Genomic DNA, 23,723 nt, shown 5'->3' with positions numbered 1-23,723 from the left:
AAGCGCAAAGAACGAAACCCAGTCAAAGCAAGAGACCAAAAGAAGGTAACCATATCTTCAGAATCCTAATCGTATCCTTAAACATATAAACCTTTGCTTCTTCTTCTTCTTCTTCTTCTTCTTCTTCTTCTTCTTCTTCTTCTTCTTCTTCTTCTTCTTCTTCTTCTTCTTCTTCTTCTCCTTCTCTCTTCCTACAGATTTAGCCACCTATAATTGTAAATACGTCATAGATGAACAAAAGGTTCGAACTAGCTAGCCAATGGTAAAATAGTGAGCATGTGGCCAGAGCAGTACTTAATGCCATACCTGATCAGAGGTGAACGCCGCTACCTGCCGATGGCCAAGAGACATTTGCCAGCGTCTGACAAAGATCAGGTAACGGTACATAGAGAAAGTATAAAAACTATAGAAAACCGGCTAATTATTCACCTGTTGACATTTATTGTTTGTGTTGATAAGTTTATAGGTTAGTCTGTGTTGATAAATTGACATTCTAAATTAGGGGGGTGTGTACGTATCGCCAGGCACTAACAAGCCTTGACAATTAAAAACACAAGGTCTAGGCATTGTAATTTTTTTCTGCTATGGTCATTCTCTATCAATACCACTGTTACTAAATAGCGCATACGGCGTGCAGAGAGGATAGATAGTATAAAGTAGCATTATAGAGAGGTCTAGATTTAGTTAGTAGTTATAGTAGTGTGTAAATATGCTTGTTTATATAAGAATGACTATGGAATACTATAAGCGCGTGTTGTACGAGTGGTTGCTATTTCGTGGCCACTCCATGCTCGTCGTTGTTTGTAGCTGGTCTGCGCTGACCACCGCCAAAGCCGTGGCAAGCACCTGCAAGTTTGAACCAAGACAAGTGATTTGTTCCACCGTCACGCCCGCCCAAGCCTCAGCTTGATGCCGGCAATCTTCGCCAACAGCCTGTCCTTCAGGTTTCCACCGGCGGCCGGCACCTCGTCAGCGCCCACGAAGCGACGCACCAGCAGGTTGAAGATGTTGCCGAAGCCGAGCGCCATGACTGTGCTGGTCAGGATGATGACGTTGTAGGGCATGCTGAAGTCGGGCGTTGGGAGGGGCAGCAGCAGCGATGTGGTGCGGACGTAGATGCCCTTCTTGTCTGCAGGCTGCGGCGAGAGAACGCGGATGACGGCCGGGGCAACATCGAAGCCTCGATTGGCGTCGGGCGGGTACTCGGTGTAGCGGAGGATGGCCTTCTCGAACTCGTACGTGAGCGTGAGGGTGGAGCTCGGCGGGATGACCATGCGCAGCTCGAGGTGGGTGCCGCGTCGTCTGTCCAGCGCCGGCCTGTAGTATGTCTCCTTGATGGGGCTCTCCGGGGACGTGTCTATCTGAGCACGCAGCGTATGGAGGTATGGCTTCATAAACCAAGGCAGAGACTCCAGGTAGACAAAGTCGACTTGGTCCGTAGCCGAAGGGTTCTTGATGATGGCCTGGGTGCTTCCACGCTCCTGTCCGTGTCCGTTGATGGATCGGGCGGCGAAGAGCTGTGGGTCTGGGCGAAGCAGGCCTGTCGTCATCTTCTGCTCCGGCAAGACGAGGTCGAAGTCTGCGCCAGCTGCGAGCCCGTAGCAGCGGAGCGTGTCCGAGTCTCGTCTCGTCTCGGTAAAGTGGCCAGCAGTGTCGACGTCGACGGTGCGCTCTGGCGGGGTATTGATGCACACACTGCTACTGTCGTGGCCCTCGTCGGTCAGCGGACACAATCCCCTCAGCGGGCGGCCGAAGAGCTCGTGCAGGGACCAGCCGGGATCGGTGCCCTTGTTCAGGGGGAAGCAGGTGTCGTCGGCGCTGTAGGGCTTGGCGGTGTCGCACTCCATCTGGTGGATGGGCAGCGGACGGGGGATGGGGTTGGCGCGCGACCTCTTGGAGCGGGCAATGTCCAGCACCATGTCGACCGACTGCTCCATCTCCAGCGAGCAGGTGGCGTTGTCGAGGTGACACACGGGGCGCACGTCGATGGCCATGGTCTGGAAGGAGGCGTCAAACAGCTTGTGTCCGTCCAGCAGGCTCGAGATGCCGGCCTTGGCCTTGCAGGGGAGCAGCTTGAGGAAGGGCGTCAGGTTCTCGGTGCAGACGACCTCGTGGGGCAGGGTGCCGTGCAACAGGTGGAGGTTGGGCGCGTTGGCGTGGTCGCCCTCGGGCGCGAAGGCCATGACGGGGCGGATGGTCTTTGTGGCATCGATGAAGTTGATCGAGGCGCAGAAGAGGCCAGACAGGGCGTTGGTGAGCGTCAGCCAGCGAGCAAAGGCCCTGCGAGTCGTCAGTCGTCAGTCGTCAGTCGTCGTTGGCATCGGCGGGGCGCCTGGCTTACTGCTCCTCGCTCTCGGCCTCCACCCAGGCCCACAGCTCGACGCCCGTCCCGCCCTCTCGCGCCCCCTGCCACGGCCGCTGGCCCCAGTTCTCGGCGTCCCATCTGCCCACGCTGAACCGCAGGTGGAGCTCCTTGGTGTGTGCGTGCTGCAGAATCTGGCCGAGCGAGCGCGGCACGTAGCGGAAGTTCTGCTGCTCGAACCCCGCCTGGCTCTCGTTGCTGCGGAAGTTGAACGACGCGAGCAGCGTGTCCAGGGGCAGCGGGCGGAGGAGGAGCTGCTCGTGGTAGTCGGCCGCGCGTGCCGTGAAGGCGGCGGCAGCGCTCAGCAAGAGGAGGCGCAGGGGAGAGAGCATCGCAGCATGGCAGCCTCGCTCTGCGCCAAGGGAGGGGACTGAGTCGAGTGTCGTGGAGGAGGAGGAGGGGGAGGAGGAGGGGGAGCGCCGTCGAGCCGTCGAGCCGTCGAGCTGTCGTTGGCGGTGCGGCGCGTGCAGGAGCCCCATTGGCTGGGAGCGCGCAGCTTGGCGTCACCGAGGCCCGTCGCGATTTCTGTTCGATGCCTGCCTGGGTCGAGCTGACCAACCTCACCCGTCGCCGTCACCGTCACCGTCGCCGTCACTGTCGCCGTCGCCGTCACCGTCGCCGTCACCGCCACCACCTCCTTCACCATCACCACCGACGCCCACCATGGCTGCTGCAGAGACGCGCAGGCTGCTTGGTATGTACACGCGCCCCCGCGCACCGCCGCCCTGCCCTACTGACCCCCCCCAGAACAGCTCATGGGCGAGCAGCTCATGAGCGGCTCCGACCAGCGCGCGCCCCAGCTCAGCATCACCGACCCCAAGGTCTGCCGCTCCTACCTCGTCGGCAACTGCCCCCACGACCTCTTCACCAACACCAAGAACGAGCTGGGCCCGTGCCCAAAGGTCCACAACGAGGCCCTCAAGAACGAGTACCAGGACGCCGACGCCGACCAGAAGCGGCGGTGGGGCTTCGACTTCGACTACCTGCGCGACATGCAGCACCACATCGACGGCTGTAACCGCAAGATCGACCAGGCCCAGCGCCGCCTGGAGAAGACGCCCGAGGAGATCCGCCAGACCAACGCGCTGGTGAGTATATGCCTGGCTTCTGGCTTCCCACTTCCCACTTCCCACTTCTGGCTTCTGACTGCTGACTTCACTGCCAGCTGAAATCAATCAACGAGCTGACCAAGTCCATCGACGCCGGCATGCTCGAGGTCCAGATCATGGGCGACGAGGGCGTCGTCAACATGGCCGTGCAGGAGTTTACCAAGGTGCGCATGAAAAAGGCCGAGAAGGAGGAGCGCGAACGCGAACTGCGCGCCCTCTCCGACACGGGCGGTCCCTCGGGCCACCAGAAGCTGCAGGTCTGTGACGTGTGTGGTGCGTACCTGAGTCGCCTTGACAATGATCGCCGCCTAGCAGACCACTTCTACGGAAAAATGCATCTTGGCTATGCGCAGATGCGCAAGTCGTATGAATCCCTGCAAAAGGAACTCAAGGGCCGCGCCCCTCCCCGCGACGCATACCCCTCCCAGGCCGACGACCGAGGCGCAGGCGGCTGGGGAGGAGGTGGCTACGGTGGCCGCGGAGGGCGACGTGGCCGCGGCGGCAGAAGAGGCGGATGGTAGCAGTCCTTCGGTCCGGCGTTCAAGGTGTGTCATGACGATTCCCAAACGGTCCAGCTTACCACAGCATGATTGCGAGCGACCCTTTGCTGCGACTTCTTTTCCGCAGTACTTGTACAACAGAGGCCATGTACAGAGCCATTTGGAGCGTGGAGCTCGCGACCTAGTCCCAATCAAACTATGTACGCCGACACCATGGTCCGCTTGACATGTATCTAACCTTGAACAAGGGACCGGCGCTGACGCTCGCTGAAACGCCATCGAGTCCAGGGATAGCGGTGAGTGCATACGTACTCTCTTATGTTAGCCTGTCCGCTGCATGGCATACGCACCTCTTGTTCAGCCTGTCAGTCGGCCATGGGCCTTGCACCGTCTTGCTCTTCCTACCTACCTCCCACGGTAAGCCAAGGCCTCGAACATGCACACTCCTTGCAAGTAAGTCTTGAATGAAGTGGAGGAATGACGCATGCTCGAGCCGACGTCAGCTGTCGACGCTTATTCGCCGCACGCACCCACTTTCGAGGCCACACGTTCAGGAATGTAGCGTGGTTGCATTTCTTCTACCCCGGCGAGAAATGCATGGCAGTAAAAGCCTGACAGTCCGGCACAATATATAGCCTGCAATACGTATGCACCCCGTTTGCCAATTAGCCTCCTCTGCTTTGCCAGCACCATGCATCCAGCATCTTCCTTGTTGGCTCTCTTGACAGTCGCAGCTCAATATGCCTCGGCTCTGGACCGCCGACTTCCCGCTGGCGTAGCATGTAGGCCACTCCAATGTAGGACCGGACAAGCAGCTAATTAGACAGTGAGCGACAATGTGCTCAATCTCGAGGTCGGGGAATCTTTCATGGGCGCCATGCCTCCCTCGTCCGAGTACCTTGCAAGTCTGCGCCGCAATGCTATTAAGAAAAAGATGAAGCGCCAAAGCGACAAGCTCGCGAACGTGACGGAAAACCTGCTTACGCTTGGCGGGCGAGTGTACATGGCCAACATCACACTGGGCAATCGGGTCTACTCGCTTGTTCTCGACACAGGAAGCTCTGACACGTGGGTTGCGCAGACGGGCTTCGCCTGCAGGAACGGTGCGGGCATTAGCCTTTTGACGTCGACGTGCGGTTTCGGTCCCTTGTACAATACAACCGCGTCGCGGAGCTACAAGCCCTATTCCCCGACGCAGGGTTTTAGCGTCAACTACACCAGCGGCGAGTATCTGAAGGGCATCCTTGCTACGGAGTTTTTCGGCATTGGCGACGTGGGCGCTGGGTATGCACCGCGTCAGATTGTCAACCAGACGATTGGCGTTGTGCAGCAAGGGTTCTGGGATGGAGATGGGACGAGCAGTGGACTGATGGGTCTCGCGTACTCGAGGCTTGCCAGTGGCAGCAGTGTAATCGGGTATGAGTCGGTCATCTTCACGCTGTAAGTGTATCCATCCATCTGCACACACCCGTCTAACCTCTCTAGTTTCGATCAAAAGTACTACCCTTCCGTCTTCTCCCTCGCGCTCAACCGCACCGCCGTGGGTGGTTCTGCCCGGGCCTCAGGCGGACTCCTGGCCATCGGCGGTATTCCCAGAGTGAACTACGACGCTACTTCCTGGTCCGAAACCGCCATCGTCCCTGTCTCTGCCGGCGTGTACACGTACTACAGCATCGCCATCACCGGCTACTCGATCACAGCCCCGACAGGCTCCCTCGTCACGCCGCAGAACTTCACCGCAAGTCGCCAGAGCATCATCGTCGACAGCGGCACAACCCTCATCTACCTCCCCGACCGCATCACAGACTACATCGCCTCCCTCTTCAGCCCCCCCGCCGTCTTCAACGCAGCGTCTCAGCTGTACTTTGTCACCTGCTCCGCCACGGCGCCGCGCGTCGGCGTCACTATCGCCGGCAAGACGTACTTCATCAACACGGACGATCTGATGAATCGCGGAGCCGGCGCCGTGGGCGGTGCGGCGGTCGGTGGCAAGGCGGGCCAGTGCGTGTTGGCGATTCAGAGGAGCGCGGGCGGCGCGAGTGTGCTGGGCGACAGCTTCCTGAAGAACGTGCTGGTTGTGTTCGATTTGGGGAACAACAAAGTCAGGTTTGCGAGGAGGGATAAGTTGTAGGTGGTGCGTGCTTGAGGTAGACTGGATATGGCACGTGACCTTGCAACGCGGAGACACCAGATCGATTCGTCGTCAGAGTCTTGCAGTGTGGATCAGCTTGCTTGAATCACTGTCTACGGGGTATCGCTCACTGAAAACTTCCCTCTCTACGACCCCCCATACCCCCTAAACCCCTCACACGGCAAGTAGTTGTTCTCAATAAACGCAGAGTCCAACCGCACCCCCTCGACCCCCTCCCACACCCGCTCCTCCCCAAACGGCGCAATCTTGGCCCGCACACGCCCCCGCACCGACTCGATCCCCGTCGTGACGCTCGTGTTGAACAACCGTATCATGTTATCGCACGTCTTCCCATCCGCGAAGGTCGGCTGGTTCGTCACGTTCTTGAAGAAGTTGAGCGGATACAAAGGCGGCGCAGTCGTCGGCGCGAAGAGGGTCGACACCGCCGCCTTCCCATCCACGGCGCTAGCAGCGAAGGAGGTCCGACCGTGTGGAGCCCGGCGGTACGCATCGCACGGCGGATCGAACTGCGCGGGGAACACGGCTGTCCCGTAGTCCAGGGCCCCCTTGAGCGCCGTGTCGTGGTGCGCCGTCATGAGCAGGCTCGGCGCCCATTTGTAGCTCGTGCCGTCCGCGAAGAGATCCAGGAACGGGAATTCGATCCCTGTTCGTGAGAAGTCGGGGATCTTGTAGCCAAAGGCTTGCACTTCGTGGTCGTGCAGTGCTTGCAGGATGGCTGGGTACATGTCCCTGGGGAAGGCGGGGAGGAGGTGCTGGTACGCCGTTGTTCGGATGGTGTATTGTGCCGGTATGAGTTTCCGGGCTAGAGCTAGAGGGATTGGGAGCACGGTGATGGTGCCGTTCAAGGTGCCGGTTGCGTTTCCGGGGTACAGGTGGGCGATTGGGTTGGGGGCGTCGTGGGTTTGGCATAGTTCTGCGTCCAGGGGGGTGGAGAGGGGCGGCGTTGAGGCGTAGTAGCGCAGCGCGAGGAGAGCGACGAAGGAGAAAGCGAGGTAGTGTCTCCTAGAGGCTTTTTGTGTTGGTTTGGTTGGGACGAGTGCGAGGATGGGATGGCAGAGGAGCGCCAGGTCCAGAAAGCTGAGGTTGAGCATGTTGTGCAGCATCGTGACGGCCACACAGTAATGAGAGAGGAGGGAAAAGACCGCGCAAGTAGGAGACGAATCTGAAGTTATGAGACTTGAAGCCGGCTCCTCTTACCTTGTCCCAGAATTCGGAACGTCTGCTGCCGCGTCCTCACCGTTCTACATCCACCACGGCGGGAAACAACCTTCCGAGCGCATGGCGGTAGACTAATAACGCACAGTCGTCTAAACCTGTCGTTGCGAGCGCCCGGCAAGCCTCACCCGCGTACAAAACCACTTCGCTCTGCACAGATTTCTTCTAGCGCCTGGAAGACTGAGGTTCCGGGAGATGACCTGTCGTCGGAGAACGCGCTGCGTGCGTCTGGCGCAATCAATCATCTGTGATTGGCATTGCCTCGACTGCAACTGCTTCTTGAAGACTTCGCACGCGTCTAATGTTGCCGCAGTGGTGTGAGGAAGCAGAGAGTGTGAGAGGAGGGTTTCGAGGTGGAGCGAGGAACGTGCACGCTCCAACACATGACCTCTGTCTTGTGTCAAGAACGCAGTTGTCAATCTATGTACATGACCAATGGTGCATTGCCCATATGCGGAGGCAGACGTCTTCTTGAGTGTGACGGCCTGCGCAAATCAGCAGTATGAGCGGACTTCTGCCGCGGCGTGACAATCGCCTGATCAGGATGACAACGCATCGAATGACCACAGCAGCGATGGAGCGGCGTTCAGGAACTACTTACCATGCTCTCCCTCCACACGCTCATACTGTCAGTCATCTCGTTTCTTGTGCTCGTTGCAGCAATCGTCTATCACAGTAGCAACGCGCAGATGTTCTCAACCATACTCGACGACGACATGTCCTCGAAATGCGCCATCGTCGTAGGTTCTGGCCTCGCAGGCCTCAGCGCTGCCTCTCAGCTGGTCAAGCAGAATGTCACAGTGCGCGTTCTCGAGCGTGCGACAAAGCCAGGAGGCAACAGCATCAAAGCATCCTCTGGCATCAACGGAGCACCCACAAAGTATCAGCCGGTCCAGGAGCCAGAGAATGCGTTTTATTCAGACACGGTGGTCTCAGCTGGTAAGCGGATGTCGAATTTCACCGCTGAGAGGGAGAGGCTCGTGAGGACATTGACCGAGGGCTCTGCGGGCGCGGTGCAGTGGCTGGAAGAGAAGGGAGTCGACCTGTCTAAAGTTGCGCAGCTGGGCGGACATTCGTATGCCAGGACGCACAGGGGGACTGGACCGCCGCCAGGTTTCGCAATTATCAGCGCGTTGTTGAAAGGCCTCCAGGAGTCTCCTCTCTTCCACTTGCAGACCTCATGCACTGTCACGAAAGTCCTTCAAGAGAGAAAGCGCGTGACAGGCGTAGAGTACATGGATGCGAACGGCAACTATGAAGAGCTCCACGGCCCTGTGATTTTCGCGTCAGGAGGCTTTGGGGGCGACGCGAAGGGCTTGCTCGCCCGATACCGTCCAGATCTCGCCGGATATTCGTCTACCAACGACCCTCGACCCGGAACACAACCGCTTCTTACGGCGGCGGGGGCTCGACTTATCGACATGGACTCGGTACAAGTACACCCGACAGGATTCGTGGACCCGGCAGATCCAGCTGCGCCGCTCAAGTTTCTGGCTGGAGAAGTTCTCCGAGGCGAAGGGGGCGTACTGCTGCTGAATGGAAAGCGCTTCGTCAACGAGCTGGACACGAGGGAGAATGTAGCAAATGCCATCACGTCGACACCTTCAACATCTGAGTCCCCGCGGCAATGGGAGGTCCAGCTCGTTCTAGATGAAGCGAGCTACAACGCTGCCAAATCCCATGTCGACTTTTACGTTTTCAAGGGCCTCATGCGAAAGACTACACTCTCTGAACTAGGCTCCGAGGCTCTTGAGACAATCAGGCAATATGCCGAGACTGTTTCGAGCGGTGCCGAGGACGCCTTCGAACGAAAAGCTTTTGGGCAGTGGGGACTGAGGGCACCTGCTCCTGAGTCGGCAGTCTATGTTGGCACAGTAACGCCCTTGATCCACTACACCATGGGCGGTGTGCTTATCAGCGAGAAAAGCGAAGTCTTGTCGACGGACAACAGACCCATCGAGGGTGTGTGGGGTGCTGGCGAGATTACCGGTGGGCTTCACGGGCAGAATCGACTGGGTGGTTCGTCGCTGTTGGAATGTGTGGTTTTTGGGAGGATTGCGGGAGATCAGTGTGCAGGATTTCTTAAAAACATTGATATCGGCGAGCATGGTGGTTGGACGAGATGATTGATGGGTGATGTAAAAATGCGACGGACGCTGACTTGAGAGGGTCTGAGGGTGATGACACCTACTGCAACGTGGTTTTCGAATATGCGAGGACGTTGCAACGCTGTTCAAGGCTAATCTACCATCATATTCGTGATCAGACTTTCTCTTTGCTTGCCCTCCCTTTGGTCTTCCCGTAGGCACCGCCAGCCATCTTGCGCATCTCCAATGCACGCTTGTACGGTGGTGCTGTAGGCGGCTGAACGGGATCCAGACTGACTCTGTCTTTCGGTAGCTTGTATGTCGCATCGGAGTCGTATGCTGACAAGTCGCCGCACGCCAGGAACGGCGCTATCCATCGCTGGCCACCCTCTTCATCACCATTCCCATCCTCACCCTCGGTGCCAAAGTCAAGCTCGATCGCACCGTCTGCCCTGACTGTTCGCGATTCCTTCTTCTCCTCTTTTGGTGCGTTCGTGTCGGTCGGTATCTGTGTCCCGGCGCCCAGTGGCTTGTCGAGACTCGCTTTGAACCCCTCTGGCGGACAGAAACCCTCACACACCACAAAGGCCTCGATGCTGCTCGCACGACTGCTCCTTGGTTTTGCAACTCGCACCCTCTCGAACACGATCTTGAGTTGCGCAAAAAGCAGGTCGACATCCTTTCCGCGGAAGATCTTGGCCACAAACTTGCCGCCGGGTTTGAGGACGCACAGAGCCAGATTCAGCGCTGCCCAAAGAAGCTGGCTCTGCACGTAGATATCGAGGTCGTGCAGACCTGTGACGTCTGGCGCACCATCCGAGATGACGAGATCGACGGGCGAGGACGAGGACGTTGAGGTTGGGTCGTATGTATCAGGGTCCAGTGCCTTGAGCATGAGCGGGATGGTGGAAGGATGCGTGATATCAGCGCGCATTGTGGTGACACCCTCCAGTGGGCTCATGGGTTGTAGGTCGATTGCGACGATCCGAACGTTTTCTCTGGGCTTTGGTTGCTGAACAGCTGGCGCGGTGCCTTCTTCCTCTTTTTGATCCAAGCCAAGAACGTGTCGCCGTGTTGCTGTTTGCTTCTGCTCCCACCCTGCTCTGCCGAATGTCTCGCCCTTGATGAGGACACGAGAGAGTACCTGACTCCAACTCCCTGGTGCAGCACAGAGATCAACGACTCTTGTAACCCCCTCGAACAGGTTGAACTCCTCGTCGATTTGTAGCAGCTTGTATGCCGACCGCGCACGCCATCCCTCCTCTTTTGCGAGACGGTAGTAAGCGTCACGCTTGTCCTTTGACGACTTGCCCATGGTTTGCGTCTATTTACTCTTACTAGACGATTTTGGAAATCCCAGACTCTTTTTCGCGTCTGCGCTCCAACCTGGCAAGCAAACACCCAGCACCCAATACTGACTGAAACCAATTTCTCGATATTGCCGTTGATTTCAGGGCAGATATGTTGGTCATGCAGGGAGCTCGTATCTCAAAATCGGAGGTGTGAAAGTCGACCCCACGTGAGGGGCACGGCTTGCAAGGGTAGCAACGCCGACTCGCCGATCTTCCCAAAAATTTCCAGGACCGCGACCAACCGTCCAAACACAACATCCACGATGAAGCGTGCGCACAACCCCCCGAAAGCGGCGCATAAAGCACACAAGCGCCAGAAGCTCGAGAATTCCCTCAAACCTACGAGGAAGCAGAAACGCAGAGTCCAATTGAACGAGCTGGGATGGAAGACAGTGTCTATGCCAGATCGTCTGGAGGATACCGAGGGCTTCTACGGGCTGGAAGAGATTGACGATGTGGATATCGTCAAGGACCCGACTACCGGCAACATCACGTTCCAGACCACAAAAACCGAAGAAGAGGTTGAGAAGGATGTAGAAGCTGCCTGGCGCAGAGAAGAGGAAGAGGCTGCGCGTCTGGAGAAGATGATCGGCCAGGAAGGCAAGGAGCTACCCGTGGAGGGGGAGACAGAGGCTGCAGAGGAAGCTGAGGCTGAGATTGACAACGACTCGTTTGCAGGATTCAGCGACGAAGACATTGAGGACGCGCCGGCCAAGACGGGTGGCATCGACATCGAAGACCTCGACCCAAACAGCGCGATAGAAGACGGGAGAGCACTGAAGAAGGACAAGGTCGAAAAGAAGCCAGAGAAAGCCAAGACGAAGAAGGAGAAGAAGGCGGAGGCCAAGGCAAAGAGGGAAGAGGAGAAGCTGAAGCAGAATACTGCAGCCAACGCCGGCGCAAATCCGGACTACGTCGAAGAAGAAGGCGCGGAAGCCACGGAGGATTTCGAGATCTCCGGCGAGGGGGCGTTCGACATCTTGCTCAACCAGCCGGTCGATGATGACGAGGTCGATACATCAGCGTGGGAAGAGCTGAATCTATCCGAGAAGGTGGTGGGTGCACTTGCAGGACTGAAGTTCTCCAAACCCAGTTTGATTCAGGCTGCGACGATACCTGAGATCATGGCTGGCAGAGATCTCATTGGTAAAGCCTCTACAGGCTCAGGAAAGACGCTTGCCTTTGGTATTCCCATCATTGAACGTTACCTCGCCACTCGATCTGCGCACAACGAGGATGCAAAGACACAGACAATACCTACCGCCCTGATCATTGCGCCGACGCGAGAACTCGCCCATCAGATCACAGCGCATTTGACTGATCTCTGCGTCAAGGGTGACTTCGATGCCCCCTCCATCGCAACGATCACAGGTGGTCTGTCCGTGCAGAAGCAACGTCGCCAGCTGGAGAAGGCGGATGTTGTCGTGGGCACACCTGGACGGCTGTGGGAGGTTATCAGCAGCGGTCAAGGCCTCCTGCGTGCTCTCAAGCAGGTCAAGTTCTTGGTCCTGGACGAGGCTGATCGCCTTCTGAGCCAAGGTCACTACCAAGAGCTTGGAGAAATCCTCAAGGTGCTGGACAAGGTAGACGACGAAGAGGACGAGGAGGAGCCAACGCCAGAAGTCGAACGCCAAACCCTCGTCTTTTCTGCTACCTTCCAGAAGGGTCTCCAGCAGAAGCTCGCCGGCAAAGTCAAGTTTGGTAACGGCACAGGCGACATCATGAACAAAGCCGACTCGATGGAATATCTGCTCAAGAAGCTCAACTTCCGCGAAGAGCAGCCTCGGTTCATCGACGCAAACCCCGAGTCGCAAATGGCTAGCAAGCTGCGCGAAGGCCTCATCGAATGCGCCGGCCCCGAGAAGGACCTCTACCTGTACTCCCTCCTGCTGTTCCACCCCAACAAGCGTGCCCTAATCTTCACAAACTCCATCTCTGCAGTCCGCCGCCTGACCCCGTTCCTCGCCAACCTCAACCTGCCTGCGCTCCCGCTTCACTCGAGCATGATTCAGAAAGCGCGTCTTCGCTCCATCGAGCGCTTCAAATCGCGCCCTGGTTCCATTCTCGTCGCGACCGACGTTGCAGCTCGTGGGCTTGACATTCCCAAGGTCGACCTCGTCATCCACTACCACCTGCCACGCGCCGCAGACACATACGTGCACCGATCTGGCCGCACAGCCCGCGCCGACGCCTCAGGCTCCAGCATCATCATCTGCGCGCCTGAAGAAGTCGCGGGTGTGCGTCGACTCGTTGCGAAAGTGCACGCTCGCGCCGAATCCGCGCAACAGCAAAAGAACAAGAAACGCGCCTACTTCATCCGCACACTCGACATCGACCGCCGCATCGTCTCGCGCCTCAAGCCGCGCGCCACCCTATCCAAGAAGCTCGCCGACACCGTCATTGCCAAAGAGAAGAAGAACTCCACCGACGACATGTTCATGCAGGCCGCCGAAGATCTCGGCATCGACTACGACAGCGAGGAATTCGAGAAGGAAGCCAAGGGCAAGAAAGGCCGAGGCAGCGGACGCAAGAAGAAAGAGAAGAACGCGAGCGAAATGACAAGAGCCGAATTCGCATCCATCAGACACGAGCTGAGGGGGCTCCTCGCAGAACGCATCAATACGGGCGTCAGCGCCAAGTATCTCACCAGCGGCGGCATCGACGTCGAAGCCCTGATGAAGGGCGAGGGCAACACGGGCTTCTTGGGCGCTGTCGACGGACTGGGCTTCGACGACGAACTCGATAAACCCACCCCTGCACCGATTCAGGATGATGAGGATGAGGAGGAGGAGGATGAAGACGAAGACCCGGTGGTGGATGGAGACGCAGATGCAGACGAGGTGTCCAAACCACCCAGCGCAGCATCCAAGCCCGAGGGCAAGAGCAAGAAGCAGAAGAGTCGCAAGCGGAACGCAGATGGGACGAAGAAGAAGTGGATCCACCATTAGTTTTCTCATCTCTTGATCTTGCATCTCGCTGCGCGGTATAGTATCTCAACTTGAATCGTATGCTACCATTACCGTACAAACGTACCATCTATCCATATCCTTTTTTCTCTCATCGCTCCGTACTTTCCATGTGGTGTACTGTCCTGCATCCCGTATTCGTTCAACAGACATGTCACATTGAATGGGCACTTCCGCATTCGCAGCGCCGGGCAGAGAACGCGGGATGGGGAGTGAGTGCCGCGCAGTGGTGGGCATGCCATGTGGACAAGAGCGCGTGTCCAACAGTCTACCGAGCAGCAAGGGCAAGGTGTTTATGAAGCCAAGCCATTGACTCGTTTCGGACAGCCTCTTCCTCGGCACAGGCGCGCAACACCATCGTTGGTCGGTGCAGCTTCACTGCCGCCACGCACGCAGCCAGTTCAGCCGCTCCGTAATGCCACCCCACCCGTCAAGCGTGTGCTTCTCCGCCAGCCGCGTAAGACAAAGTCCGTCGCCGCGCTCGACCTGCTCGTCGTCCTCGGCGCTCCAGATACCGCGCTGGGACGGCAGAGGGAGGCCGTGCTTCCACGCTTCGAGCACGGCGGTGGCGAGGCCGGGGCGGAAACGTGTCCGCTTGAGGGCTTTGGCGATGAACTCGTCGGAGAAGCCGGCGGCGTGCTGGGAGGTGAAGAAGTCGTCGATTTCGTCGGCGAGGAGCGGCTCGTCTGGGTCCGCTGAGGTGGTGCTGGATGCTGACGAGGTTGTGGATGGTGTTGGTGAGGCGGGACGTGGGAGGCGAGGGAGTCGGCGTTCGGTTTGCGTCGAGGGGTCGTCTTCGAGCAGCGATCGGCGGAATTCCTCGATGGACTGGGTGGTTGAGGCGTCGGACTCGGGATGATGTGGTGGGGAGGAGTCAACGGGCGGGCGTGGGAGCTGCGAGGGCGAGGAAAGATTAGCTTGGGTGTCGAAAGTGGTGTATTTGGAGGCGCGTGGGGTGGGTGTGTTGGAGGGAAGGTGTTCATCGTCTTCTTCAGTCTCTGGGACCTGGAGCGGTCGAGGAAGAGGGGCGATGTGTGCTAAGTCGATAGAGGAGGCTGTGCTTTCGAGGTCGTCTTCGTCTTGCAACACTATTGGCGGTCGAGGCGGATGGGCAAAACCGTCTTCTGACAACAAGCTCTCAGTATCGTCCGCTTCGTCAATCACTTGCGCGTGAGGATGCGTCACCTCTGATAATTGCGGCTCAGCGCTTGTTTGACGGGAACTCGTAGTGGAAGGGATCTTCAATGGCTGCTCTCGGGTGCCGACAACATCCACCGGCTCTTCCATCTTGACGAGCGTTGGAGACAGGCTGACCCTCCTCCTCTTTGCCGGCCGGACGGCTTCTGCGGCCTCTGGGACATCATCCAAGTCGCCCCGTATCCGCTTGAATGCCGACTCGTAGCCGTCTCTGATGTAATTCGGCGTCTCATGCTGTGCAGTCAAGTCAGACTCCAGTCTCGAATCGGACCGCAATGCGTCTGGTGCTGTCTGCAACGCATCGACCGTCTTGTCTTGTGCCTGGCTCCAGCTCTGACTCTTGTTTGGACTCGAGCTATCGTTCAGGTGCTTCTCTTCGACTCTCTTCCTGATGCGCTCCCTCTTCGAAACTGGATCACGCAACCACTGTGGCCTGACTATCTTTTCGTAGTACTGCTGCCACTGTGCGGCCGTTTGATTATCCATATCTTTGGCCCAGTTGGCCCACGAGGCCTGGTAGGACAGGGTGTCTTTCGAGAGGTTGTCGATGTGGTCAACAAGAGCATACAACTCTTCCCAGTCCTCGGTACTGAAGGTTGCGGCCAACTGTTTGACGGTGTACTCATCGCTGGCAGCTTGCTCTTCGCTGATGCAGGCCTCTGGCTCGGTGGTTGACCAGACTTGCTCCTTGTCCTTGACAAGCGCTTCCTTCTTTTCTACAGGTGCTTCGTCCGCCCTCGACGATTGGTCTGAAGGCGGCGTGTCAGCTGGGACGCTGAAGGCAGAAGCGGGACGACCTTGAAGCTGCTTGAGGTAGCGGTCGCGCCACGACTGCCATGTGTGTCGCGGGCACTTGAAGGGGGTCAGCATTGCATCTCTGCTCCCACGCGCCTGCATACCTTCTGCTCCAGCTGCTTGTACAGCTCGTTCCCGCTGGTGGCAACGCCCGCGGCGGCGGCATCCTTGACCCAGTTGTAGAGGATACGGTCTTCGTCAGGTGTGTATGCATTTCTCGCGCCCTTGGCAGGCCTGACCAAAGACCCAGGGTCGCGTGCCGTGCCTATCCTCGGCCCTGCTGGGAAGTCGCTGGGGTCGAGGATCTCGCCCTTTGCGACGGACTTGTGCACGAACTCGTAGCTGATCGATGCAGGCGGGCAGCCCTTTCGAAAATGGTCTGCGATCATCCAGTCGGCCTGCTTCTCCAGCAGCGTAATGTGTCCGCCATTAGCTCTGATCAGGTCCAGCAGCGCACTACGGTGGGGCACGTGCTGGGCGACCCAGAACTTTCTGCTCTCGAACAAACGACCTGTCTCGAGCTTGACGCCCTCCGCGACGTTGTCGTACACCACCGACGCCGCCATGGTGGTGAGGTGGACTTGTGGAGTCGTCATGTCGACGCGTCTGGGGAAGCGCGTGCTCACATGTCAGGGCATTGCCGCGGCGTCTGCAGTCTCCCCGACTAGCAACATGAAGACAGACATGCGCAGGCAGCACTACGAAACATGGGGCTCGCGCGCACCTTGCTGCTGGTCGCCCTCACCGTCTCCATTTTCACTTTTGTCGCCTTCTTCGGCCGACTGCCCGCCCTCAGGTAGCACTGCGCCCCCACGCCACGTCGCATACTGAACGAGACAGAAACACGCCCATAGGCTTCCTCAACCGCCTCCTCGCCGTGCACATCCCGTCCTTCGTCCGCCGCGCTGATGTCAAGCTCACCAATGGCCGCATCACCGGCGGCAGCGCGCGCCTCGGCCACCACCTCATGCACGACAAGCACCCCGTTGTCGTGGTCTTCTTCCTCGGCCTCGTCACAGCGTGCGCCGCCCTGCTGCTACCGACGCTATGGGACAAGCTGCACGTGCAGCAAAGGCTTCTCGTCTTCGCCCTCCTGCCGCAGCCCTATCTCTGGCTGTACCTCAGCGCCAAGCAGAACAGCTCGACACACATCAGCCCCCGCAACCACGCCGCCCAGATGCTGCACTATCCCTACGACCGCGTCCTCTACCACCCCGGAAACACGTGCGCGACCTGCCACTTCCTCAAGCCCGCACGGAGCAAGCACTGCAGCATATGCAAGACGTGCGTCTCGCGCATGGATCACCACTGCATATGGGTGAACAATTGCCTTGGGCGGGGCAACTACAAGTACTTTCTCTTCCTGCTGCTCTCCACCGGCGTGCTCATTGCATACGGCGCATACCTGGCCTGGTTCTCTCTGAGTCCGCTGGTGGCGCGGCGGTACACAAAGTACGAGGGCTGGTACGTGTACAAACCCGCCCCCGGCTCTGACCCCAGGAGCTTGGCGAACTACTGGGGAGCCAAGAGCCACTACTTTGCCATCTACCTGAGTCTGTATCTGGATCTCGGCGGCCTCAGCGCAGCGGGCGTTGGGCTCCTCGCCCTCCTCACGTGGCCACTGCCGCTGGGGCTGCTGGCCTACCACCTCTACCTGATCTGGGCGGGCATGACGACCAACGAGAGCGGCAAGTGGGCGGACTGGCGCGACGACATGGCCACCGGCGTCGTCTTCCTCGGCAAGCGGCGCGAGTCCACCATGGCCGGCCCCGGCCCCAGACCCCCCCGAGAGGACACCGACGCGCGCCGCGAAGAACCGCACACCACCTGGCCGCTGGAAAGCCGGCACATTCTCGTCCGCACGCGCGACGGCCAGGCCCCAACGTCGCTTCCCCCGCGCATCCAGCGCGTCGCCGAGCCCGGCTCGTTCGAGCGCGTCTGGAGCCTCGCTGCCGTCGAGAATGTGTACGACCTTGGCTTTTGGGACAATCTCATCGAGGCGCTGTGGTGTTGAGGCGTGTACGCAGGAGTGATGAAGATGATAATAAAGATAAAAAATAAACGTGAGTAGATATACACCTACCTTGTTAAGAAGTATAAACAGTCTAAGGTAATCCTACTTATATACACAGTTATAAGTGTATAGAGAGAAATAGACAATATATAAAGATAAATAAAGATAAAGATAAAGATAAGAAATAAATATAAATAAATATACACCTACCTTGTTAAGATGTGCAAATAGTCTAGGGTAATCCTACTTGTATACACAGTTATAAGTGTATAGAGAGAAATAGACAATATATAAAGATAAACAAAGATAATTAGAGATAAAGATAAGAAATAAATGTAAATAGATGTACACCTACCTTGTTAAGAAGTATAAATAGTCTAAGGTAATCCTACTTATATACACAGTTATAAGTGTATAGAGAGAAATAGACAATATATAAAGATAAATAAAGATAACTAGAGATAAGGATAAGAAATAAATGTAAATAGATGTACACCTACCTTGTTAAGAAGTGTAAATAGTCTAGGGTAATCCTACTTGTATACATAGTTGTAAGTGTGTAGAGAGAAGTAGATAATATATAAAGATAGATAAAGATAACTAGAGATAAAGATTAATAATAAACCTAAATAGATATACACCTACCTTGCTAAGAAGTATAAATAGTCTAAGGTAATTCTACTTACATACTGTTACAATCCTGTACAGAGGGAGCGGCACAGCAATAAGTATCGTCCAACTAAACCCCTAACTCCTCCCTAAAGGAACAACAAGTAGAGAAAGACAGAACACCTAGGGTTATTACGTAACTGCTTATTAACAAGCATAATATACGTAACTGCTTATTAATAAGTATAGTATAATATACTTGTCTATAAGCACCCTTATATATTTTATTAGACTAACTCTAGTTACTTATTAATAAGTATTATATCTCCTTAGTATATAGATTACAGGAACATAACCCTTATAGTTTATATTTAACTTTATTAATTAACTTTGTTATTAGAATATCTTAACCCTACTTATAAAACAGATAGTCTACTCTATACTCTTCCTTACAACCCTAGTTACTACAGTCTTTAACTAGACAACTACCCCTTTAAGAACCCCTACACGTACTTATCCCTAAGACCTAATTAAACAATTACTTACGGACTTTGTCTAAAGTGTAAAACTTAACATTTTAAACACCCCTAAGATAAGTACTACAGGATCTTGCGCTACCTCTAGCAGCTCTAGCATAGATGTAGACACAGATAGAAATGTCTACACCTTAAGCGTTATAAATGTTAATAAACCAGATTAATACTATAGAGAGCGTAATAAGCTTAATAACTAGCTTATGCAGTAGGACCTCTTCTTTACCTTCTAGGGTAAGAAGGTTCCTATAGACAAATAAGTAGTCCTTGTTGCTAGCTATATGCGTAGTAAAGCTTTCTAATAGATTAAACCTTTTATACAACAGTTTTAAGCTAGCAACGCACTAGCTAAAGTAGATAAATAGATAAACAACTTTAACAACTTTAAGGAGAAGATTAAGCTAATCTTTAGAGTCTCTAACAAACCTACTATTACTTAACGTAACATTTAGAAGATTAAGCAGGACAAGTTAGCTGCTAATTACGCTGCAGAGTTTCAGCAGCTTACTGCTAACACTAACTAGGACGACACTGCTCTAATAACTATGTTTAGACAAGGACTAAAGCCTAAAGTTAAGGAGGAACTTATGCGCACCAGCGCGAGTACTAATAACCTTAATAACCTTATTAATACCTCTATTAATATTAATGTACAACTATACAAACTTTAGTAAGAGCTTTATAATAACCTAAGAACGCGTGTTGTTGCTATTGCTAGCAATTGCCTACTACAGAACTAATAGCGCAACAACCTGAACTAAGGACAACAAGGAGGACGTTATTAGCCTAACACTAGCCAACGCATCTACAGCAACACGCAGAGTGGATACTTCAGACTAGAGGCTATAGACCTCTTAAACCTTAACAAAGGACTGCTACTAGGACAGTGGAACGCGAAGGGTAGAGGAGGACACCACTCCTATAAGGATGGTAGCAAGGACTGCTATAACTGTAGTAAACTAGGCCACTTTACAAGAGACTGTAAGATAAAGAACAAGGTTCTTTAACAGCTTAATATCCTTACCTGCAATAACAATACTGCAGATGCTAGTAACTAGAAAGTAGTTACTAATGACATAGGACGACTTATAGAAGACCTAGAGTCTAATCCTAAGGACGATAACAAATGCATTAAACCTCCTATTTGTGCGGCAACTCCTTACTACAACCCTGTAGAAGATAAAGGAGAAATAATTACTAATAGCAATTACTACTATAAGGCAATTAAATGCTATATAGATAGAAACGTTATTAAAATAGGTAAAAGGCACAGCAGACTATTTTAAAGGTAAGGAAGTTAATACTTTAGCCTTAAAGGTAAGGAACTTATAGTTCTTAAACGTAAACTAGAAGACATTGCTGTAGAACAAGCTATGCTTAACAACGTTAGAATACCATATAAAGAGACAAAGGACTATTAACATAAGATAGACAACCTCTTAGATAGTCCTTAACCTTTAACAGTTAAAGGAACTAGCACTTAACAATAGCAATGCGACTGTTATAGAATAGAACATGCACGTTAATAAAATAAAGCAGCTTACGCGTAGTAGTATAAGGAGCTTATCTGTTATAAGGAAGACTTAGAACACAGTAAGTACAACCTAACTATTAATAGGCTTGTTAGACAACTTAAAGAAGACATTACTAACTGCCACAACGCTTTAAAAGATCTTAAAGAAGCTAAAGACTAACTATAGTGTAAAAAGGAACTACAGTATAGCAGCAAATAAATGTAACAGCACCTGCAGTTGCCTTTAGCCAGCCTATAACCCCAGTACAGTCTAGATATTAGGAATCCTAGATATAGAGACCTTACGTAGACAGCTTATGGTAATAACCTATACAAAGTACACTACAACACTAAGATTAATAACAGATAGTTCCCTAAGGGACACACCTCTTATTACGCGCAGTAGTATAACTATAAGAACAACTTATGTAAAATGCACCTTATTAACAAACATAACCATGCCTACTTTCCTAGAACAGAAGACCCTTAAGCAATTATTTAGATATAGCTAGTAGTTAATAGACAGTGCTATAATGCGCACTAGTAGAACTGCCTAAATTAGAACTGTAAGGTTTACTAAGGACATAAGGAACATAACAGATTTAAAGACAAGTCTTTTTTAGGACAGCGCCTAAGAGCGCTAGGGATTAACCTATTAATTCTATTAGGACTAATCGCCTTATTAAGCTTACTATTATACTAAATAGAGTAGAGCTATCAGCATTATTAGACTTAGGAGCCTAGGGGAACTACATATCCCGTATAGTAGTAGAAGAAGCTAGACTTTAACTATAGTATAAAGAAGAACTATACCTATTATAAGTAGCTAACAGAGAACTAATACTAGGGGAAGAAAGGATCACGCTTAAAGTTTAAGGTGCCCCCCTAAAGATATACAACCATAAAGAGAAGTTAGACCTTAACATTCTTAGAATAGCTGCCTACAATGTTATATTAGGACTACTATAGTTATAAGAGTATAATCCACACATTAACTAGAAAAAGTAACAAATCTTGTTTAACAGATGTAAGCACCACATAGCTGCACTAATACCTACGCAACGTACGCCGCAGTTAGTAGTTAAGAAGAAGATTAATAACATCTCTTTAACACATAAGACGCGCTAAGATAGAGTAGTTAGCTACAACATAAAAGAATAACAGTTAGTAGTTAAGGAGAAGGACAGTGCACCTCCTAACATCCTAGATAAATACAAGAGTTATATAGAACTCTTCTAGTATAAGAAGACTATAAAGGCATTACTACAGTATAAACTATAGGACTGCAACATTAAGCTCTAGGAAGGGAAGGAACTGCCCTTTAGACCTATATACAGACTCTTAGAAAAGGAACTTAAGGTACTACGCAAGTATATTAAGGAAAACCTTAAGAAAGGATTTATTAGAGAATTAGAATCCCTAGCGGGATTTCCTATTACCTTTGCAGCTAAGAAGGACGGCTTACTACGCCTATGTGTTAACTACTAAAAGCTTAACAACATTATAATTAAGAATTAATACCTGCTACTAAACATTAAGGAGTTATAAGATAGACTTAGTAAAGCATAGTACTTTACTATACTTAACTTATGCAGAGCGTACAACCTTATACGCATAAAGGAAGGTAAGGAATAGAAGACAGCGTTTAGAACCTGTTACAGTTACTACAAGTACCTAGTTATGCCATTTAGGCTGACCAATGCACTAGCTACGTGCTAGGCTCTAATTAACAACGTGTTAAGAGCGTATCTAGACAGAATAACAGTAGTATACCTTAATAATATCCTAGTGTACAGTAAGACACTAGAAGAACATATAATCTATGTTAAGGAAGTGTTAGACTACCTAGGAAGGGCAGACCTCTGCCTAAAACTAGAGAAATGCGAATAGCACAAGGAAGAAGTAGAGTTCCTTAGCTATATTGTAGGAAGACATAGAGTAAAGATAAGCCTAAAGAAGATTTAGGTTTTAAAGGATTAGCTAACGCCAAAAACAGTTAAGGGAATCCAGGAATTCCTTAGCTTTGTTAACTTTAACTAACACTTTATTAAGGACTACTCTATAAAAGTGCTACCGCTTACTAAGCTAACGTAGAAGAACGTTCTATTTAAATAGGAATAAGTATAAGAAGATTCCTTCTAGTTACTTAAGTAAGTATGCGTAGAACCACCTACAATAATCACCTTTAAGAGTAGAAAGCCACTTTAGATTAAAACTAATACCTTAGATCTAGTATTAGGAGCTTATGTAATGTAAGAACGAGATAGCCTATAGCACCTAATTGCCTACTATTTATAAAAGTTTATAGGACTAGAAGAAAATTACAATATATATAATAAAGAACTTATAGTAATTATATTAGCCCTAGAACATTAGAGAATCTATATAGAGAGTTGTTTAGACCTTACTATATACACAGACTACAAGAACCTAGTTTATTTTACAACAACTAAGGTTCTTAACAGAAGACAAGTTAGATAGTTAGAGTTACTAGGAAGATATAAGTTTAAGATACTGTATACCCTAGGAAAGGACAATAGAAGAGCTAACGCACTTAGTTAAAAACACAACCTTACTAGAACTAAGACAATTAATAAGCATGCTATACTTAGAATTAACAAGGATAGATCCTTAGGACTATTACAGCAGCTTAACAACATAATACAAGTTTAATAGAAGCAGCGCATCCTGTCGCAAGTACTAGAGGAACTTTAAGAAGAAATTATAGCTAGTTATTACAACAACCTGCTACACAGACACCCTAGAATCACGCGCATAATAGAACTTATTAAAAGACATTATAAGTTTAAGAACATAAAAGACAAGGTTACTAAGTACATTAAGAACTGTGTTAATTATTAATAAAATAAGCATAGTACATACATAAAATACAGAGAAATGTAGGCTATAGAGCCGCTAACGGCACTATAGACAAACATTACTATAGACTTTGTTACGCAACTACCTGTCTCTAAGGACCCTGTTACAGGATATGCCTACAACGCAATCTTTATTGTAGTAGACAGATTTACTAAACACGCTAAGATAATACCTTTTTAATGCAATTATACTGCTAAGCAACTAGCCTAAGTATTTCTAGATTAAGTAATTAGGCACTACAGCATACTGGAATCTATTATTAGCAATTAAGATAAGCTCTTTATGTTAAACTATTAGACTACGCTGTTAGCAGCTATAGGTACTAAGAAGAAGCTATTAACTGCCTACTATCTGCAGATAGATAAACAGACTAAAAGAATAAATTAGACTATAGAAACATACCTACAGATATACAGTAACTAGTAGTAAGATAACTAGG

General features: G+C 52.2%; 9 protein-coding genes across 9 annotated transcripts, besides 18 other annotated features; 5 read left to right on the top strand and 4 right to left on the bottom strand.

Moving 5' to 3' along the window:
• Positions 1–96: 96 nt before the first annotated feature.
• Positions 97–191: a tandem repeat.
• Positions 192–265: 74 nt separating this feature from the next.
• Positions 266–335: a dispersed repeat.
• A 549-nt stretch (positions 336–884) lies between these two features.
• EKO05_0010691 (Subunit of the glycosylphosphatidylinositol transamidase complex-like protein) lies at positions 885–2,841 on the bottom strand (the record flags this gene model as incomplete). Its single annotated transcript, XM_038943532.1, has 2 exons — positions 885–2,280; positions 2,342–2,841. 2 exons carry the CDS (start codon positions 2,839–2,841, stop codon positions 885–887), a joined length of 1,896 nt encoding a protein of 631 aa, XP_038793634.1.
• Positions 2,287–2,326: a tandem repeat.
• Positions 2,749–2,779: a tandem repeat.
• Positions 2,842–2,915: 74 nt separating the features above from the next.
• Positions 2,916–2,926: a tandem repeat.
• Positions 2,927–2,985: a tandem repeat.
• Positions 2,986–3,026: a tandem repeat.
• Positions 3,026–3,992, top strand: EKO05_0010690 (splicing factor; the record flags this gene model as incomplete). Its single annotated transcript, XM_038943684.1, has 3 exons — positions 3,026–3,056; positions 3,110–3,450; positions 3,528–3,992. 3 exons carry the CDS (start codon positions 3,026–3,028, stop codon positions 3,990–3,992), a joined length of 837 nt encoding a protein of 278 aa, XP_038793633.1.
• Positions 3,463–3,519: a tandem repeat.
• Positions 3,993–4,662: 670 nt separating the features above from the next.
• On the top strand, positions 4,663–6,102 carry EKO05_0010689 (uncharacterized protein; the record flags this gene model as incomplete). The annotated part of the gene is made up of 3 exons (XM_038943475.1): positions 4,663–4,753; positions 4,799–5,411; positions 5,457–6,102. 3 exons carry the CDS (start codon positions 4,663–4,665, stop codon positions 6,100–6,102), a joined length of 1,350 nt encoding a protein of 449 aa, XP_038793632.1.
• Positions 6,103–6,248: 146 nt separating this feature from the next.
• On the bottom strand, positions 6,249–7,226 carry EKO05_0010688 (uncharacterized protein; the record flags this gene model as incomplete). The annotated part of the gene is made up of 1 exon (XM_038947288.1): positions 6,249–7,226. One exon carries the CDS (start codon positions 7,224–7,226, stop codon positions 6,249–6,251), a length of 978 nt encoding a protein of 325 aa, XP_038793631.1.
• A 714-nt stretch (positions 7,227–7,940) lies between these two features.
• Positions 7,941–9,464, top strand: EKO05_0010687 (uncharacterized protein; the record flags this gene model as incomplete). Its single annotated transcript, XM_038947287.1, has 1 exon — positions 7,941–9,464. The coding sequence occupies one exon, from the start codon at positions 7,941–7,943 to the stop codon at positions 9,462–9,464; it is 1,524 nt and encodes a 507-aa protein (XP_038793630.1).
• Positions 9,465–9,600: 136 nt separating this feature from the next.
• On the bottom strand, positions 9,601–10,740 carry EKO05_0010686 (tRNA (cytidine(32)/guanosine(34)-2'-O)-methyltransferase; the record flags this gene model as incomplete). Its single annotated transcript, XM_038947286.1, has 1 exon — positions 9,601–10,740. One exon carries the CDS (start codon positions 10,738–10,740, stop codon positions 9,601–9,603), a length of 1,140 nt encoding a protein of 379 aa, XP_038793629.1.
• Positions 10,246–10,277: a tandem repeat.
• A 300-nt stretch (positions 10,741–11,040) lies between the features above and the next one.
• On the top strand, positions 11,041–13,725 carry EKO05_0010685 (RNA helicase; the record flags this gene model as incomplete). Its single annotated transcript, XM_038947285.1, has 1 exon — positions 11,041–13,725. One exon carries the CDS (start codon positions 11,041–11,043, stop codon positions 13,723–13,725), a length of 2,685 nt encoding a protein of 894 aa, XP_038793628.1.
• Positions 11,395–11,433: a tandem repeat.
• Positions 13,544–13,600: a tandem repeat.
• A 393-nt stretch (positions 13,726–14,118) lies between the features above and the next one.
• EKO05_0010684 (uncharacterized protein) lies at positions 14,119–16,301 on the bottom strand (the record flags this gene model as incomplete). The annotated part of the gene is made up of 2 exons (XM_038943566.2): positions 14,119–15,792; positions 15,840–16,301. 2 exons carry the CDS (start codon positions 16,299–16,301, stop codon positions 14,119–14,121), a joined length of 2,136 nt encoding a protein of 711 aa, XP_038793627.2.
• Positions 16,302–16,442: 141 nt separating this feature from the next.
• EKO05_0010683 (Protein S-acyltransferase) lies at positions 16,443–17,749 on the top strand (the record flags this gene model as incomplete). The annotated part of the gene is made up of 2 exons (XM_038943685.1): positions 16,443–16,531; positions 16,576–17,749. 2 exons carry the CDS (start codon positions 16,443–16,445, stop codon positions 17,747–17,749), a joined length of 1,263 nt encoding a protein of 420 aa, XP_038793626.1.
• Positions 17,750–18,432: 683 nt separating this feature from the next.
• Positions 18,433–18,436: a direct repeat.
• Positions 18,437–18,942: a long terminal repeat.
• Positions 18,437–23,723: part of a mobile genetic element that runs on past the window's edge.
• Positions 18,437–23,723: part of a mobile genetic element that runs on past the window's edge.
• Positions 21,710–21,888: a mobile genetic element.
• Positions 21,755–21,888: a mobile genetic element.
• Positions 22,127–22,290: a mobile genetic element.

This window comes from Ascochyta rabiei, chromosome 20, assembly GCF_004011695.2.
Source record: "Ascochyta rabiei chromosome 20, complete sequence".
NCBI classification, from domain to species: domain Eukaryota; kingdom Fungi; phylum Ascomycota; class Dothideomycetes; order Pleosporales; family Didymellaceae; genus Ascochyta; species Ascochyta rabiei.
The sequence above is the reverse complement of the archived record's forward strand: the minus strand, read 5'-3'. Positions and strand labels throughout refer to the sequence as shown.